Source organism: Mytilus trossulus, chromosome 3 (genome assembly GCF_036588685.1).
Source record: "Mytilus trossulus isolate FHL-02 chromosome 3, PNRI_Mtr1.1.1.hap1, whole genome shotgun sequence".
In the NCBI taxonomy this organism is placed as follows: domain Eukaryota; kingdom Metazoa; phylum Mollusca; class Bivalvia; order Mytilida; family Mytilidae; genus Mytilus; species Mytilus trossulus.
The window spans coordinates 32,113,073-32,130,063 of NC_086375.1; the positions used below are offsets into that span (position 1 = coordinate 32,113,073).

The 16,991-nt window shown below is 30.3% G+C and overlaps 1 protein-coding gene across 5 annotated transcripts in view; it reads right to left on the reverse strand.

Annotated features, from left to right (window-relative positions):
• The window catches only part of LOC134711260 (girdin-like), a 64,650-nt gene that overhangs the window by 21,711 nt on the left and 25,948 nt on the right, over positions 1–16,991 (reverse strand). For all 5 annotated transcript variants that reach the window (XM_063571776.1, XM_063571775.1, XM_063571773.1 and 2 more), the window contains exons 8-15: positions 16,753–16,834; positions 16,126–16,197; positions 15,133–15,219; positions 14,619–14,765; positions 13,555–13,690; positions 11,620–13,007; positions 7,863–7,990; positions 303–392 (exon numbers count right to left, since the gene is read on the reverse strand). In XM_063571776.1, the coding sequence (XP_063427846.1) occupies positions 303–392; positions 7,863–7,990; positions 11,620–13,007; positions 13,555–13,690; positions 14,619–14,765; positions 15,133–15,219; positions 16,126–16,197; positions 16,753–16,834 (2,130 nt within the window). The remainder of the gene's footprint in view (positions 1–302; positions 393–7,862; positions 7,991–11,619; positions 13,008–13,554; positions 13,691–14,618; positions 14,766–15,132; positions 15,220–16,125; positions 16,198–16,752; positions 16,835–16,991) is intronic.

A 16,991-nucleotide genomic window follows, 5' to 3' on the forward strand; every position in this document is an offset into this window, starting at 1 on the left:
TTTAAATTTATAATTCCAAGGCATGATAATGCTTTAAAATTATTACTGTGGATTCATTTATTTTTGTGGGTTCCAATTTTCGTGGATTAAGAAAATCTTGCATATTCGTGGATATTTAATCTAGTGGTTTTGCTGAAGTCTGCATACAAACCTATAGAAAAATTATCATTGGTTGAATATTTAATTTCGTGGTTTGACTGTGCCCACGAAATCCACGAAAATTGGTATCCAACGAATAATAATGAATCCACAGTTTATGAAAAAGAAAATTTTGTAAAGACATATATATATGTAGTGCCTACCTGCTCTGTAAAGACAAAATTTTGTCCTCTTTGATTTCCATGTTCTTCACCAATGCTTCTTCCATCATGTTCTCTAAGGCTTTGTACCGACTGAAAATAAATAAAACAATTATAACAGAAATTATAAAAGTATTCAAACATCAAAGTAAAAAAACAAGCTGTCTCTTACTTGTAAGTTGTTTCCTGCAGACTTTGTACCAAATATGGAAAATCAAGTTTAAAATTGATAGGAAAACAATAATTGATAAAATAGTTTCTTCATGAAGACAATATACAATACCAACACAAAGAATAATGCATTATTATTTATAAATGATGAGAAAGGATGGCCATGTTACATATCAAATCTGTTTTAGGATATTTGAATAAAAAAGATAAATAAAGGACTTTTTGAAAAAGGTATTTCCTTATAATTAATGATAATCATAAGACAAATAATGTTTTTTAGTACTTATTTATGTGACATATCCTATGGCCAAAGATCACTTTAATATCATTGGTTAAATATGACAAAGTAGTTTCAAACATTTAGAGGACAAAAAAATATTTCTTGTTTACATAATTATTGCTAAGCAATTCCCCCAGTCATAAAAGTCCATAAGAGTAAACAAAGATTTGGTATATAACTAAGTCTAAAAGACAGCAATCCAACAACACAAAAGAATCAATAAGGACCATAAGTATACATGTATTCTTTTATGAAACTTTTTTATTAGAGCTTTTGAATGAATCTGCATAAAAATTTCTGAGGCAAACTAAAATGTTAGCTTGTTAGTTTGTGCTTAATTCATCCAGCATCATTGCTTCACTGGTTACACAGTCTTTAAGCTGAGTGGCAGCCCTGGCAGCCCAGGCTTATAAAATTGCTCTTGGCGTGTAAAAATTATATCTACAGGCCAACAGATTCTAAATAAAAAATTTCAAAATTGAGCTACGCGTCTGTAGATTTAAAAGTTCATAGTGAAGACTGCTGGTACAATTAAAAGGGTTAAAATTTAATTATTTGATCAACCTAATCACTTACACAATGACAATTTCTTTAAGCATTTCAAAATCAACATCTTCAGGATTAGGTAAATACCATTCATCATTTGCTTTGTCATCTGACTTTTCAGGCGCAACAGATTTATTTGAGCTGGTAATAGATACATTGTCAGTTTCAAGCTCATCGTTCTCTTCATCTATGCTTGAATACTTATAATCATATTCTTTCAAGTCTAATAAATCTGGGTCATTATAATTTAAGGAATTAGGAATTTCTATATTTTCATAAATATTTGATATATTGCATCCTGAATTCCTTAATGCATGATTATGCTCTGTTTTTAGATCTTCAGACTGCCTGCTTCCTGGATTTTCAGAAACATTAGTTTTATCTGTTTCCTTGTTTGCTAAGTTATTACTGGTACCCAGACTTCCTGCTTCTATCTGTAAAGGCTCCTCTGAAGTATTGAAATCTGACCTCTCTGTATCTAAGGACTGATTGATTGACACATAAAAACAACATTGTTCATTATCAGTTTTATGAGTTTCCAATTTTTTAACGTTAATCAATTCATTTTTATTTCCATTATTATCCGTAATTCCATCAAGGTTTCTATGGATACCATCTCCAAATGATACATTATCGTCACAATCTTCTTCAGGACTCTCAAACAATGTCAACTCTTCTACAGAAGAAAAATCTGAAGGATAAGAGACAAAATTATTTTGATTACATGACTTTGAAAATGTCTCCCTTCTAAAACTTGCTTCTGGGTCACTATAAGAATAGTTCTGAGGGTTCCTGTAACTATCGTCTAGATGATGGCCATTAAATTCCATACTGTTTCTATGATAGTGTACATCATTGTCACTAGAAGAACTCATTTGTGAGCAATATTTTGAATTACCATGATCAACAGCAAAGTTTTGAGTATTTATACTATTTCTTCTATAGTCCACACCACAGTCGCTGACAGTATTCGACCTTGAACAATATTCACCTTTGCCATGATTGACAACACTGGTGTGAGAGATTATGCTATTTCTTCTGAAGTCCACTTCACCATCACTAGAAGTAATCTTTTGAGAACAGTTAACAGGGTTCCTGTAATCAGTAGACCCATTCTGATATGTAATATACCCCACACTGCCTGGACTAAGGTCTACATCATTTCTACCACAGCCCACATCTTCCTCAATTGAAGAGCTTGTCTGAGTGTTGTATTTTTGTTTCTGATTTTGGGCTACATCCAGTCTTTTAAATCGATTGTTCCTACTCTCTTCAGATAAGTCAAGTCTTTTTGAATTTCTATTAAAGATGGTGCTGCTGTCTAAGGAGTACCTCTTTTTGAAAATATTCTGATTTTCATCCTGTTTATACTGCCTAAATGGGACATCCGCACACCAAGTTTCAGTATCAGAACAGTAATTATCAAATCCATTCATTGTGTTTTTACTACTGTCTACTCTTTGGCTACACCATGGGTACTTATGTACAGAATTCCTTATTCCATTACCAGCAGATACGGAAACATTTTGATTACAAATAATTTGTGATGTTTTTTCTGAGTTATCACGATTGCTATCATATTCAACCTTCACCTGGTCTGGTATCTGATAAGTCTGCTGCACATCATGTGTACTTCCATTTGGAAGACCTTCAGAGTTATCAGTCCTATTTATCTCTAAACCAGTATCACCTACCATACCATACTTTGATAAAATTTGGTCTAATTCACTCTCTAAGTTAAAGCTTTGTCTTTGCCTTCCAAGATTCTTATCAAACATTACAGGAGTGTGAAGAGCAATATCATTTGAAGCAGCAACGCTGTGTCTATAACCGCTATATCTTATATCCATTTTAATCAAATTTGCTTATTTAATGTGACAATGTATTCAAATTCCCAGTCAGACACATTCAATCCAATTATAAACTCTAAATTGAAATGCAAATAGTTAACTTTGAAGACAAAACCATGTAGTCCTGAGTACTTTTAAAAAATCTAATAAGTAAGTGACCAGTTTCTGACAGGCAGATGTCCAGCCTTTTAAATTCCAGAATAAAATTCTAAAGTACTCATTTAAATTCCCAAATCAAACACTTAAATCCAATCCATTTCTTATTCATTAGTTGTCAGTATGCTGTAACAACTAAATGAAGCTGTTTTCAATGCTAATCCTTTCACAAAACCTAACCATACAATTCTAAAGTGTTAATAAAAGTTCTGTAATATTCATAGAACCATGTCCTATTATTTCATTGATTTTTTCCAGGGAAATTCTCCGTCCAGAATAATTTTCCAACCGATAATTAGGTCCATTAAGTATCCAATTTCATAAATAAACACTAAATGAAAATATCTTTTTACGTGTATGTCACCTCATTTATTTTTCAAGATAGATCAATGAATTCCAGGACCATACAGTTTCTTAACACATAAAACTTGGGTCAATAAATCATAAACCACGACATATCTCATTTCACTGTATAAGGAACAGTTTTTCTAACGGAAACATTTCTGTGTTATTCCACGTGCTTTTTATTTAAATAACCATAACATTAAAGAAATTAACATCCTGTCCATAAGTAGCGTGGGTGATACTCCCAGCTGTTCAACTATCATAACCTTATTCAAATCAATATCTCCAAAACTAAACGTTGGAACAAACTTTTAAAAATCAATTGAATTTCATTCAAACTTTTTTCTGAACTCAGCAGAAAATATTACATAAATTTTTAATCAATGCTCTGACGGAATGGCTTTATAAACTTTTAAAGTTTTTATGCAACTTTAGATTTTTTTTATTGAAATTCAATAGAATAATGTTTAATATGTATGTAAAGTTAACAAAAAGTTTTCTTAAAACTTCTGGAAGACAAAACATAAAAGCATTAAATTGTTGCCACCCCTGTTGACAAACTTGATGGGAAAAATAAATAAAGCACATAATTAAATATTTAACAATATATAAACTTCAATTACAAACAAATGAGTTTTATCTCTGTTATTTGATAATGTGTATCGGTGCATAATAGCTGTTTTTATCCTTCCAAATATTTTACATATATAAGAATGAATCAGATCTTCCTGAGAAAATTTAATACTATTAAATACCTAAATTTTCAGTAATGTATCATTATAAGGGTAACAAAATGAATGGGGACGAACTCAAATTTATCACCTCCGATATAAAAGATGTTTGCAGTAGTTTAAATGCATAATGGAAGAAGATCTTACAGACAATCTAAATTCTATTTTTTTTAACTACTTCTCATCAAAAAGGTGATGTAGGTTAATCATCAAAGGGTCAGCTACCAAACAACATAATTACCAAAACAAACATCTTGTGGTTACCATACAAATTACAAATAGACAAATAAATTCTATTTATCTATTTTGGTAAGGATTTCATTTTAAAAGGTAGAAATCAGAATAGGCAAATAACTTAGTCATTTCCTTAAATATCAGTCCTTGAAATTGCACAGGACCAATACGACATGTCCAGTAAAATATATATTCAGTCCTGTCGATTTTTGTTATTTTGTTATACATTTCTAAAATAAAAATGGAAGAATCATTGATCAAGTCCTGCAAATGCCACACACCAGTTTCTTTGACTGAAATTTTTCAAAGTTTTGATGCAAAAACAAATCAAACTATAGTCATTGTAAAAAGTATTCATTTTTCAAATCATCAAAAACATTAAAATGTAGGAAAAAATGCAACTTTAAATTCTCTTAATATTAAGTAAAAACATATTTAGAACATCTTGAGATTTTTAAAGAAGCAAGATTCAAATATTATCTACAACAAACACTTAGTCATTTTCTAGCTCACAATTATGTGTATCAGGCCTGTAGGTTGTAACAATATATCAAATCAGGGTCATTCTCCTTTGAAACACCTATAAAATGCACTTGCATTAGGTACAGTCATGTCAGAGGTCTATTCTATTACAGATATCAACAAGAATTTTACTCCTCTAAAGATTTTAGTCAATATTTTAGAAGAAAAGACTGAAATTTATACAGCACTTTCTGAAAAGATCATTGTAAAATATGCATATAAATTTTGCAGATGACAGAATTGCTTTATAAACTACAAGCAATAGTCTTAATTACTCCTTTGAAACATTTGAATTGTTTATCCGCTGGTGTGTTCTGTTTCAACAGTAAAGTATTGCTGTCTTTGCAAAAAAATATAGGAAGTCTAATTCAGGTATGGTGTAATTACCAATGAGACAAATACAACTACAAGTGCAATTTGATGGGGATGAAAGATATAAGCAATGTGAAACTCATTTACCATAATTTCTCCAAACAATTTTATGTTCAGATTATTCATGTGTATCTAATCTAACACTTCATTGGATTTCATTTCTTTTTTTTCATCATTTTTTAAACAATTAATTACCTTCATAAAACCAATTCAGCAGTTTTCAGTCAAAATGAAATTCACATTACAAGTACCCCTACTTTTAATTCTTCAACAATCGAAACAGCCATATATTTTAAACACAAATGAAATAATTTCAAATGTAAGAAGTTATAGACCAGTAAGCTTTAAATTATAAAAGCTGTTGCATAGATTTATTCTTTTTTTTTAACAGATGATACATAGATGTCAGATGGTAGTAGAGGTCAAGCTGAGTCACACAGCATCATGAGTTCAGATAAACTCTATAACTGCTACAAAGTATTCTAATACATGCACATCTTTTTATTTGGACAACAGATTTTAATTCAAATGTCATTTTTTTTTTAAATTTTAAATCCTACAAAAACTGACCATTTCATTTTGCTTTTATAAATGACACTGTACTGGTGAGATTAGTTATGTGAAGTGTCATGTTAGGTACTTCTAAATGCTTGGGAACACTGCATTAAATGCCTAACGGGAGGGATTGTGCCTGATATTCATATGATGAAGACATAATCAGTTTAATTGAGGTCTGGAGCTGGCATGTCAGTTAACTGCTAGTAGTCTGTTGTTATTTATGTATTATTGTCATTTTATTTATTTTCTTTTGTTACATCTTTTGACATCAGAATCTGACTTTTCTTGAACTGAATTTTAATGTGCGTATTGTTATGCGATTACTTTTCTACATAGACTAGAGGAATAGGGGAGGGTTGAGATCTCATAAACATGTTTAACAGTCAAACTTTAACCCCACCACAATTTGGCGCCTGTCCCAAGTCAGGAGCTTCTGGCCTTTGTTAGTCTTGTATGATTTTTAATTTTAGTTTCTTGTGTATAATTTGGAGTTTAGTATGACGTCCATTATCACTGTACTAGTATACATATTTTTAAGGGGCCAGTTGAAGGACACCTACGGGTGCAGGAATTCTCCCTTCATTGAAGACCCATTGGTGGCCTTTAATTTTATTACTATAAGAATTAATATATAATCTCACTCCAAATTCATTTAAGCATAACCAGAGGGATTGTATTTAGAACTAGTACTTATACCATATATTTAGCTATTGACCATATATTTAACTAAATATCTATTTGTTTATTTGTCATCTAAGCTGACATCATTAAACCATCCTTTATAATCTATTTGCCTATATGTCATTCACATTCTGAGAATGTTTGAACATGCCAACATCTACTTCAAAATCTCATTTCAAAATATTTTTTTTTTAAATCCCTATTTCATACCAAAATAAAGAAGTCTACAACACATGATATCCTCTGTTATGTCATTCTCCATAATCTGATATTGCTCTGACAAATATGACAGAATTTCTGGGACTTGATAAATTAGGCTATGGAACTAAATAGCACAATCCAAATAGAAAACAAGAAAATTGCAGACTTGGTGTGGTTAGTTTTCTGTTATGAGACTAACTAATGCCTCGAACACATTACATATATGTATATCCCTATACAGGATATTATCCATATATATACATCATTTCTTGAACACTAAATAAAGAAGCCAAACTCAAGACTACAACACAAAGAGAAGAAATAATATGTTTACTTTAAATCTGTTTTGTCCTTAAAATGAATTATGGATTGAAAATAATACTACCTAAGAATGGAAAGATATAAAAAGGAGGTGTTTTTTAAATGAATTATGGATTGAAAACTATACAACCCGAGAATTGACAGATAAGGTTTGGTACTATTGAAAAGTTTAAACCCGCTGCAATTATTTGCACCTGTCCTAAGTCTGAAATCTGATGTTCAGTAGTTGTTGTTTGTTGATGTGGTTCATAAGTGTTTCACATTTTTTTTAAGTATAGATTAGATCGTTGGTTTTCCAGTTTGAATGGTTTTACACTAGTAAATTTTAGGGGATCTTTACAGCTTGGTGTTTGGTGTGAGCCAAGGCTGTGTAGAAAACTGTACCTTGACCTATAAAGTTTTACTTTTATAAATTTTGACTTGGATGGAGAGTTGTCTCATTGGCACTCATACCACATATTTCTATATCTAAATAGACCAAGGAACTATTGAATACAAAAACCTCCCACTATCCTAAGACAGGGTTAAATAAGACTAGTGTTTGAACTAAAAGTGTTGTACCATCTCCATTAATTTAGAATACAATATAACTTACTTATCATCTTGTGAGTGTTCAGCCATCACCAACTTTTCCTTGTTGATACCAACTCTTTCTAACTCTCCATTCAACTTTTCTAGTTCATTGCTTAACTGCTGGCTTTTAATCTTTTCATTAACCAATTCCTAAATCAAAATAAAAGCATTCAGAATACCATAAAATAACAAGACCAATCATGTGTCTGGGCTGCTGGCGTGGCTTCATGTAATTGATTGATAAAACACAAAATTGAGACAACAACCCAACCAAAGAGCAGAAAACATGTATTCTGAAGCATAACTGAGTGTTCCCTCAAATCGTTGAATCCAAGAAAATTTTGACAACCTTGTGTTGTAAAATTTTAAACTATATTGATCTGCAAACAAGAGTTCCATGGAAAAATTTCTATCACTCTACAACTTAACATTTTCAAGCTACAGACCAAATATAAAATCATTCCCTTCTAAAGAGTCACAGACAAGTTTGATGAAATTGTCCTTGCTCTATACAAATTCTAAAATTTCCAATCATGAGAATAGCAGACTTGAACAGAAGAGTTTAAAGCATGAAAACTGACTTCTTTTCAAAACAGTTCTGAAAAGCTTGAAGAGTTCTTGTACATCTTAATATCACAAATTGATTATGGATGTGACATAAAAGGAATGTTAAATTCTAATACAGGATTCATAAATTACAATTAACTTTAAAAAATATATATATATAGCGCTTGGATTAATCATCTGGTCCAAGACATTAGCAAAACAAATTCCAGACAAGCCAAGTTTATATTATTAAAGTTTAAGGAACTTAATTTTTATTAATCAATTTACTATGTAAAATTCTTGAAATGCAAAATCAAGTTTTCTTTTTTCACAACCAGGTAGAGGTTTTATGCAAGTGTAAAGTTTGAAAAATCTAAAATAATGACTGTGCATTAATTTGAAATATAAATTCAATAATAACAAAATTCATTACCACACATCGTTTTAATACTTAAAACCCTAAAATGAAACCCACGATAATTTTTTTAGCCCAAAACACATGACATGTAATGGCAAACAATTTCTTTGCTCTCAATACTAATATTTGTTTCATAATCAGTAATACAAGTTATTGTTTTTTATTAGGTCAAGCAGCATTTAGGGCAATAGGCTATCATCATGATCATCTTGAAATCAATTATTAGGATCTTTGTACATGTAGCTCAGAAATATTCTGCAAGCATTGAAGTATTACAAAATAAAACCAATACTTTATGATCCATGACATGATATAGTAAAAAATAAACATATATAAGTGAAATACTTTTCAATTATATCTTTTTAGGAAGTTATAAATCCTTAATTCTTTCATAAATAGTTAAGTGAATCGTAAGTCATAATGAAGAATTCACCAGGTAGAAAATTAATTCATGCATCAATTCCCAAATACTATTTAACCCTTTTCGAAATTTTAAAAATGCATAAGAGTAATTGAAGAAGTAGGATGAAAAAAGTCCACAGGGTCTTCATTTTGTCATAATCAATATTTAATAATGGAAGACCAAAAGGATTATCAATGAACTCAGGCACATCATACAGCTTTGAGAAAAAGTATATTAAGGAAAGCCCTGACAAAATTGTATTTATCCTGAATTGCTATTTTTTATCAACTAAATGATATTTAACGTTCTGCAGACAATCCAAATGTATCACTCAAATGTTCACACAAACTATATTGGCAAGGGAAGGTTCCATAAAAGAGAAAACCTTCAATGATAAAGGAAGGTGATACCATGAATCATCACTCAATATATAAAACTCTTACACTCTCAAACATTTGCGATAAAATAAATATTCTTCCATTTTAGAAGACTAGGAATACCTTTTCTAATTAACTCTTTTATAAACATAATATTCCATATGCAGTGTTCTCCCCAGGCCCTTAAAGGACCACGGGCCCGCGATGTATAATTTTTTACCGCGGTGGTATCGTTCTTGCCGCGATGTATAATTTTTTTCCGTGGTGCTTAAGTTTTCGACCGTAAATCAGTAGTTTAGGACCATTTGTTCAACTTTCCGTGAAAATTGTCAAGTTCTAACCAGTTTAATCCAGTTCTGACAGGTAGATTGTTTACACCACGTGATCAATTTACCTTTTGAGGTTAACCATGATGATTGGATTTAATTGATGTACATGATTCTTTTGTGTTTTAATTAATTAAGAGATCATAATTTTAATAACAGACTTGTGAGGGACAAGCAGACATTTGTTAATGAACCCATTACGCCAGTCTTTAGTCAAAATAATTTGCCGGTTTGGAATTAATTGTGGAGTTACTTCCCCTGAATTTGCCTATTACAAATAAATGCTCCTCAAATATAATTTCTCTTTGAAAATAAAAATAAAGTTCAAATTCAATGCAGAATTATATTATAATGTTACATTAAGGATAAATACTTTCTTAGAACATACCAACAAAAATGTTTTGCAAATTATTTTTGAGAATCATACCTTTATTAATGCACAGACATATTATGTTAAATTGGTATTTTTTAATTTTACTGATTAAAGAAGGCTGAGTGAGGGCTGAAATATCTACTGCCAAGACAAGATAAAAAAAAATATCTACTGCCAAGCATTAGTAGAATGTAACTTAATTCCTTAACTATGGCTAGAAATGAACTAGTTTAATGTCCTATTATGTCAGTAACAAACTATTTGAATATAAAAAATAATTATGTTGAAGGTTAAAAGAACCAGAAACTATGGAAAATAGTTTTTAATTTACTGAAGGTTCTGTATCAAAGTTTAATCTTGTTCAAAGTTAATTGTTATGGTGAAATCTAACATGGGAATGTGTAGTGTAACTACAAGTATCAGGACAAAATGGCTTGATCAAAATATAAGAAGTGACTTTAGTTTAAAGACTAATTGTACTTTCTTTATTTATTCTTCAAAAATATCAAAGTATACAAACTGTTTATTGATTTACTTTTTCTACCAATAATTTTCTGACCCAAAGTCAATACAACACAGTAAACAAAACAAAGACAAAAAGGTAATGACAAAAACTAACAAGAAAAAAATAAGCGACGCAAAACGACACAAAATATTGCAAAATTCATTTCGTCACGCGTTACCCTGGTGCTATCCAAAAATCCTGGGGAGAACACTGATATGATTTAAAACTAAAGTCAGTAACCCAAAAGAGCAATTTTACACAATTAAATTTACTTTTCGCCCACAGTGCAAACATTGAACAACCACATGTATATAAAATACACAGCTTTAAACTAAAAAGAAATGCAAAAAGGTATATTTAATTATCTTGCCGCATTCTGAATACATATAATCAGTCATTTTTCGTGTATGGTAATAATATTCTAAATAGTCAGAGCTAAGACATAAAAATCTATATTTGGCAGGTCCAAATGAATTATGTTTCATTGGTTATCTCCCTTTATTTAAAATCAAGTCAATTACAAATGCAATGTTCAACCAAAAATATATGTCCTGAATCAAGATGTTTCAAATATCACAATATTGACTAGAAATAAATACCATAACTTCAAATCAACATCCATGTGCCAATGTAGAAAGATTGTCATTTTCTGACATACATGTACATGTATGCATAAGTCAGAGTGTAAACACTTTTTTCTCAAAAAAACAAAATTTGATTTCTGTAATTCACAAACAAAAAAGACATATTTATGAATGAGTTCTGGCTAAATATAGATATGCTAAAACAATCTATGCAATAAAAATTCTAAAGAAGAAAAGAAATACTGACCTCTCTGAGTGTTGCTATGGTTTTCTTATTAATATTTGACTGTTGTAATATCTCTCTATTTTCTCTTTCAAATTCATGTAACTTTGAAGATGTTTCTTTAGATGTTTCTAACGTCCGTTTGACACTACGATGTTCTCTTTCCATTATATTACACTTTGTAGTCAGTTCATCCACAGTAGTATCTTTTAACTGTACTGACTGCTTCAGTCTTTTGTTTTCCTTTTCTAGCACTGCTTTAGTAGTTTGTAACTTACTAACTTCATTTTCAAGTTCTGAACTTTCCTTTTCCACATTATGCAATCGCTTACTAGACATTTTCATTTCTTCCATTGTTTTTTGTAACTTTTCATTTTCTACCTCTAAATCAGTATTGTCTTTCTCTAACTGATTCAGACGTTTTGTGGTTACCTCTAGAGATTTCTGAATTCTCTGATTTTCATTATCCAGATCTAACAGATCTAATTCCATCTGTTCTTGTTTCGTCCTCTGATTTTTCTGATTTTCCAGACTTTTCCTAAGCTGTTGTATTTCCCTGTTCATTGAATCTTTTTCACTTTCTAATTCAGCTATCCTTGAAGAAGCACTTTTCATAGAGTGTAATGATCTTTCTAACTTTTTATTTTCAACTGTCAGATTAATATTTTCTTGTTCTAAATTTTCCTTTTTCTGTAATGCAGACTTCAGTGTCTGAACAGATTTTTGTAACTTTCTGTTCTCTACTTCCAAATCAGAGTTTTCTTGCTCTAACACCTCACTTTTATCACATGTCAACTGGAGAGTTGCTATACTCTTACGTAATTCTGAATTCTCTTTTTCAAATTGTGAATTTTCTGTTTCTAATTCATTTATGTGATCAGAGTTTAATTTTAATTTAGAAAATGATTTTTGTATTTGTCTATTTTCATGTTCTAATTTTGATGTTACTTGATTTTTTGCCGTCACTGTTTCGTGTAATTGTTTATTTTCTTTTTCTAATTCTTTCAGACGTGTATCATTCGTTTGCTCATTTCTTTGTCTTATAACATGAACTGTCTGCTGGAGGTTATCATTTTCAGCCTCTAATTCTCTGACTTGTCTCTCGTAATTATCCTTAAGTGTTTCGAGAGTTTGAGCAAGATTGTCCCTTTCTCTTGCGGCTACATGTAGATTTTGTTCTAAGTCTATGCACTGTTGAGATGAATCGTTTGAAGAACCCTGAAGTTTTTCTATTTTCTTAGCTAGTCTTTGGTTTTCTTTTTCAAGTTCCAAATTGAGAGAAGTGTTTTCAATTAAAGAACTTTCACGCAGCTCTTCAATTTTTTTCTTTAATCTCTGGTTCTCCAGATCTAGTCTTAGCACTTTGGCATTAGTTGTCTCTGCCATTTGATCAGATAAAGTGCCACAAATGCCTGAAAAATTATAAACGGATTAAAGTTGGAAAATATAAACCCAATTATGCTTTTTTTAGAATTGTAAATCTTAAAAAAAAAATGCAGATATTTTTAATGTATTGCTATAATTATTGCGATAATTATATTATTTAGTTTTTCTTTTGAATTATTTGCTGTATTCCATGAAACTATATATTTTACTTTCATTAGAAACCCTTAGAGTTCAAAGTTTGGAAAGCTGATGTTTGAGCTACATACCGTAACCAAAATAGACTAAAAGGAGAGATCTTATCAGGTAAATAAATTCTGTCATATTAATTGGTGCTTGTACAAAGTCAGAATGCTCTGAGTATATTTTCTAGGCTGTTTTTTTTTTGTCCTTAATACCTAGTATTGGAGACAAAAGAGTAAATTCCAAATAAGTTTAATTTTATCATATTTATTGTTTTTATTTGATTTGTTTTTTTAAGTCTTTATATTTTCTGTGTATAAGCTATAAAACTGCCTTCATTTCTAACTATAACATGCAAAACTGTTAACAATTAAAACACATCCACAAAATTACCAGAAATTTTAAGTCTTGCAGATACTAGTTCATGCTCCAAATTTGTACTTTCATTCATGTTAGATTTCTTTTCAAACTGTAACTGTGCATTGTCTTCTGTGAGAATCTTGATCTTTTCTCTGTCAGCATCTCGTTCCTACAATAATTCATATTTCATTTGTTATGTTATATATAGATATATTTTTGTATCTAAAATTCAAAATTAACAGAGATCATTCAAAATTACCTCCCCTAAACTTAAGTAAATTCAGTTATTTAAAAATTAGGTATAATTGAAGATCATTATATGCAAACTTTAGGGTCAATAAATTGGAAATGATAAAATTGTGAAAGTTATTTAAAAATAAGTTGTTTTTATTTCTTGAATTTTTACTTGTATGTTTGTGTTTACCAATTTGTAAATGTTAATGCCTTTTTTTAAATGTAAACAAATTTCAATAATTCATGTAACTTGTAAAATAAAATTTAGGGGGCAATGGGTTACAACAAGTATGGAAGAAGAGTAAGACAAGCCTGTTTAAGGTGGAGAAATTTTAAAGTTTCAAAGCCAGCAGTAATTACACTCCTATTGGACATCTACATCACTTAGAAGATTTTAAATTAAAATGTACAATGTTGTTGTCAATTTTAGTTATTATTTAAGGATTGCATTCATTTGCATGATTTGACAACCCGGCATACCAAGGTATCCACTTCAGGGACTCTACCAAAACGATTTCACAGGCGTTGGTTCACCTCGCGGAATTTAAAATGTACAAGGAAGATTAAAATTCAAAGAAGACAAAACACTCTCCATCTTTCATGCTGTTTGTCTCATGCAAACAAATGATCTTCAACACACAGAGAGTGAACCTCCTATAACATGACTCGAAAACACACGGCAAAACTTCTTGAATTATAACTTCATGAAGAATGTATCCCATATCACTCTTTATGAAACTTGATAGATAACTGTGTTGAAATTTTCTTTGTTTCAAGGATATTTAAGTTCATTCTTTTGTCCCACAGCAAATAAAACCTATCTTTTAAATTTAAAACATTTAAATTCAAGGGAGATAACTAACCAATGTCATTTCTTCTACTTGTTGTCTATATCTCATCAGTTCATTTTCTAACTCGATCACAGTTTCTACTCTCTTATGACTTGTTGACAATTGCTCCTCTAAAATGTTCTTAGTTTCTGTCAGTATGGCATTATCCTCTCTAAGTTCCTGTAATAGTCAAAGGTATACATCAATTGTCCATACATAGTTCTTTCTGTTCAACAATAGTATAACTGTTTATTTTTTTTAAACATTCATCAGTATGTTTTGTGCAAAGTGATACTGATATTCAAGAGTTTTACTTTTATATTTCAAAGAACTGTTCAGTATGTAAACACAAAGTAAAAACATAGCACAAATTGAAAAATAAATAAAGCATTTCTTTTTAATTTTTGTTCAAATTTTTGAGATATTGCTGCTTTCAAAATGAAATTTATCTTTTCAAGTTGACTGGGTGGAATAAAGTATCACTATGCGTTATGTCACTATTTTCGTGTTATAAACATTAACATGTTCCATACTATGACCTACTTACATTGACCCTGGACTTGTAAAATTCCAACTCATTTAATTTCTCTTTACACTTTGTCAACTCAGCTTGGTATGCATTAGACTGGGCTACCTGTGATAAAAATAGAACAAAAATATAATGTCAAACTTAATATAGATATACAACCTGCCTTATACTGCTTTATATTTCAACATTGTTTAAACATTTAGAGCACTGGTATTAAAATATATGTTTTTTGTGTTCAATTCACTGCATTATTTGTATGTTTCAAAACGCCCACTATGACAGAGTTCTTCCATCAGCTAGTTTTATATGGACTAGAAAAACAAAACTTAACAATGAAAACTGATAACAAAGTTACACAGTAGCTGCTAGATACTTAGAGAAACTGTAGTTATATATTCTGTTATTAACCCTTTCCTTCATGTACATTTTTTTTTACACACTTGATTCCCATAGGATTTTTTCATTAAAAAAAATCATCAGGTTTAAAGTATCAATGCATTGGGAAAACGATTATTTCATAAATGAAATTCCAGTAAAGTATTCTTATGAATATCCTTTTCATATTGGATACAAATTTTGTTATGTCTGATGCAGACATTTCAAGTTCAAAGCGTTTCAACTGAGGTACTACACAGGCGTCAAAAGGCGTCATTATGGAGAAAATGGGTGATGTCAATGGTGGAAAGGGTCAAATGCTCACCTTTTCTCAACTAAACCCTTACTCTAATGGGCTCAGGCAAGTAGATAGGAAGCATTTCAAATGTTGCATGCTGTCAAGATAGGTTAATAGGAAAGTGCAGTATAAGCTATTACTTACAGTTCTAATTTAAATGTTTATAATGTATGCAGCTGGAAACTTTTTATGAAGAATTCTCATTTTACTTTTTGAGAAATTACTAAGTTCAAACAGACTAAACTATGACAGGGAATAGTTAACATTTCATTGATAATGTGATCTTTTTTTAGTTTTCTTGTTTTAATCAAATGTTTTCCAAGATCACTAACTCTTACCTTTTCTCTCAAAATATCCAGCTCATCTCTCAACAGTCTAGCAGCTCGTGCATCTTGTATTAATGCAGCATTCTGTAATACACAAACAAATATTTGTAATCTCTGATAATAGCATAGTAGAAAATCTTCATTTACCATATGTTAATTCAGAAATTTGTAAATTGTTTTTATTTATGTAAAAATCCTATGGGGCTAGAATCAGATTAACTTGAACTTGATTTTAAGCATATTATTTGTGCAATATATCCTGAAATCAAAATATGAAATCACAGTAACATCACTCTATAACCAACAAAGTACAGTAACGTCACAAAATTGGTTTAATATTTCTTTTTTGAAGGTTTTCTACCTTTCATAGAGCTTACGTGTATGCTGCATAGAATATTAATTATTATAATTAAGATTTTGAAACGATGAATTTTAAACAAAAAATTCAATTTAAACAAAGATCATACTGGTACCTTAACTTCACTATTGATATAATTTGCGAGGGAAATTTGCATAGAAATGGCAGGTAGATGAATACCAAACATATCTTACACCATATATCTTAATATAAATTATTCAGAAATATAACGATGTTTTTAAGAAGTGTACTGCAGAATATTAAAGCGAAGTATAGCTAACCTCATTTTTAAGTTTGGAAACAATGCCTTTATTATCATCTTGGTCTACCTGCAGATCTGAAATTAATTCTTGCTTATCTTCCCTGGAAAATGAAAAATAAATAATTAAAATGATGATAAATATAAACTATAATAATTCATGATGAAGATAAAAGGTTATTTTTTGTTTTAAGGGTACTATGAGTTGACCAGAAACTAGCTGCTTACATGCATTATAAGGTAGAAACTATTTAAATCCTG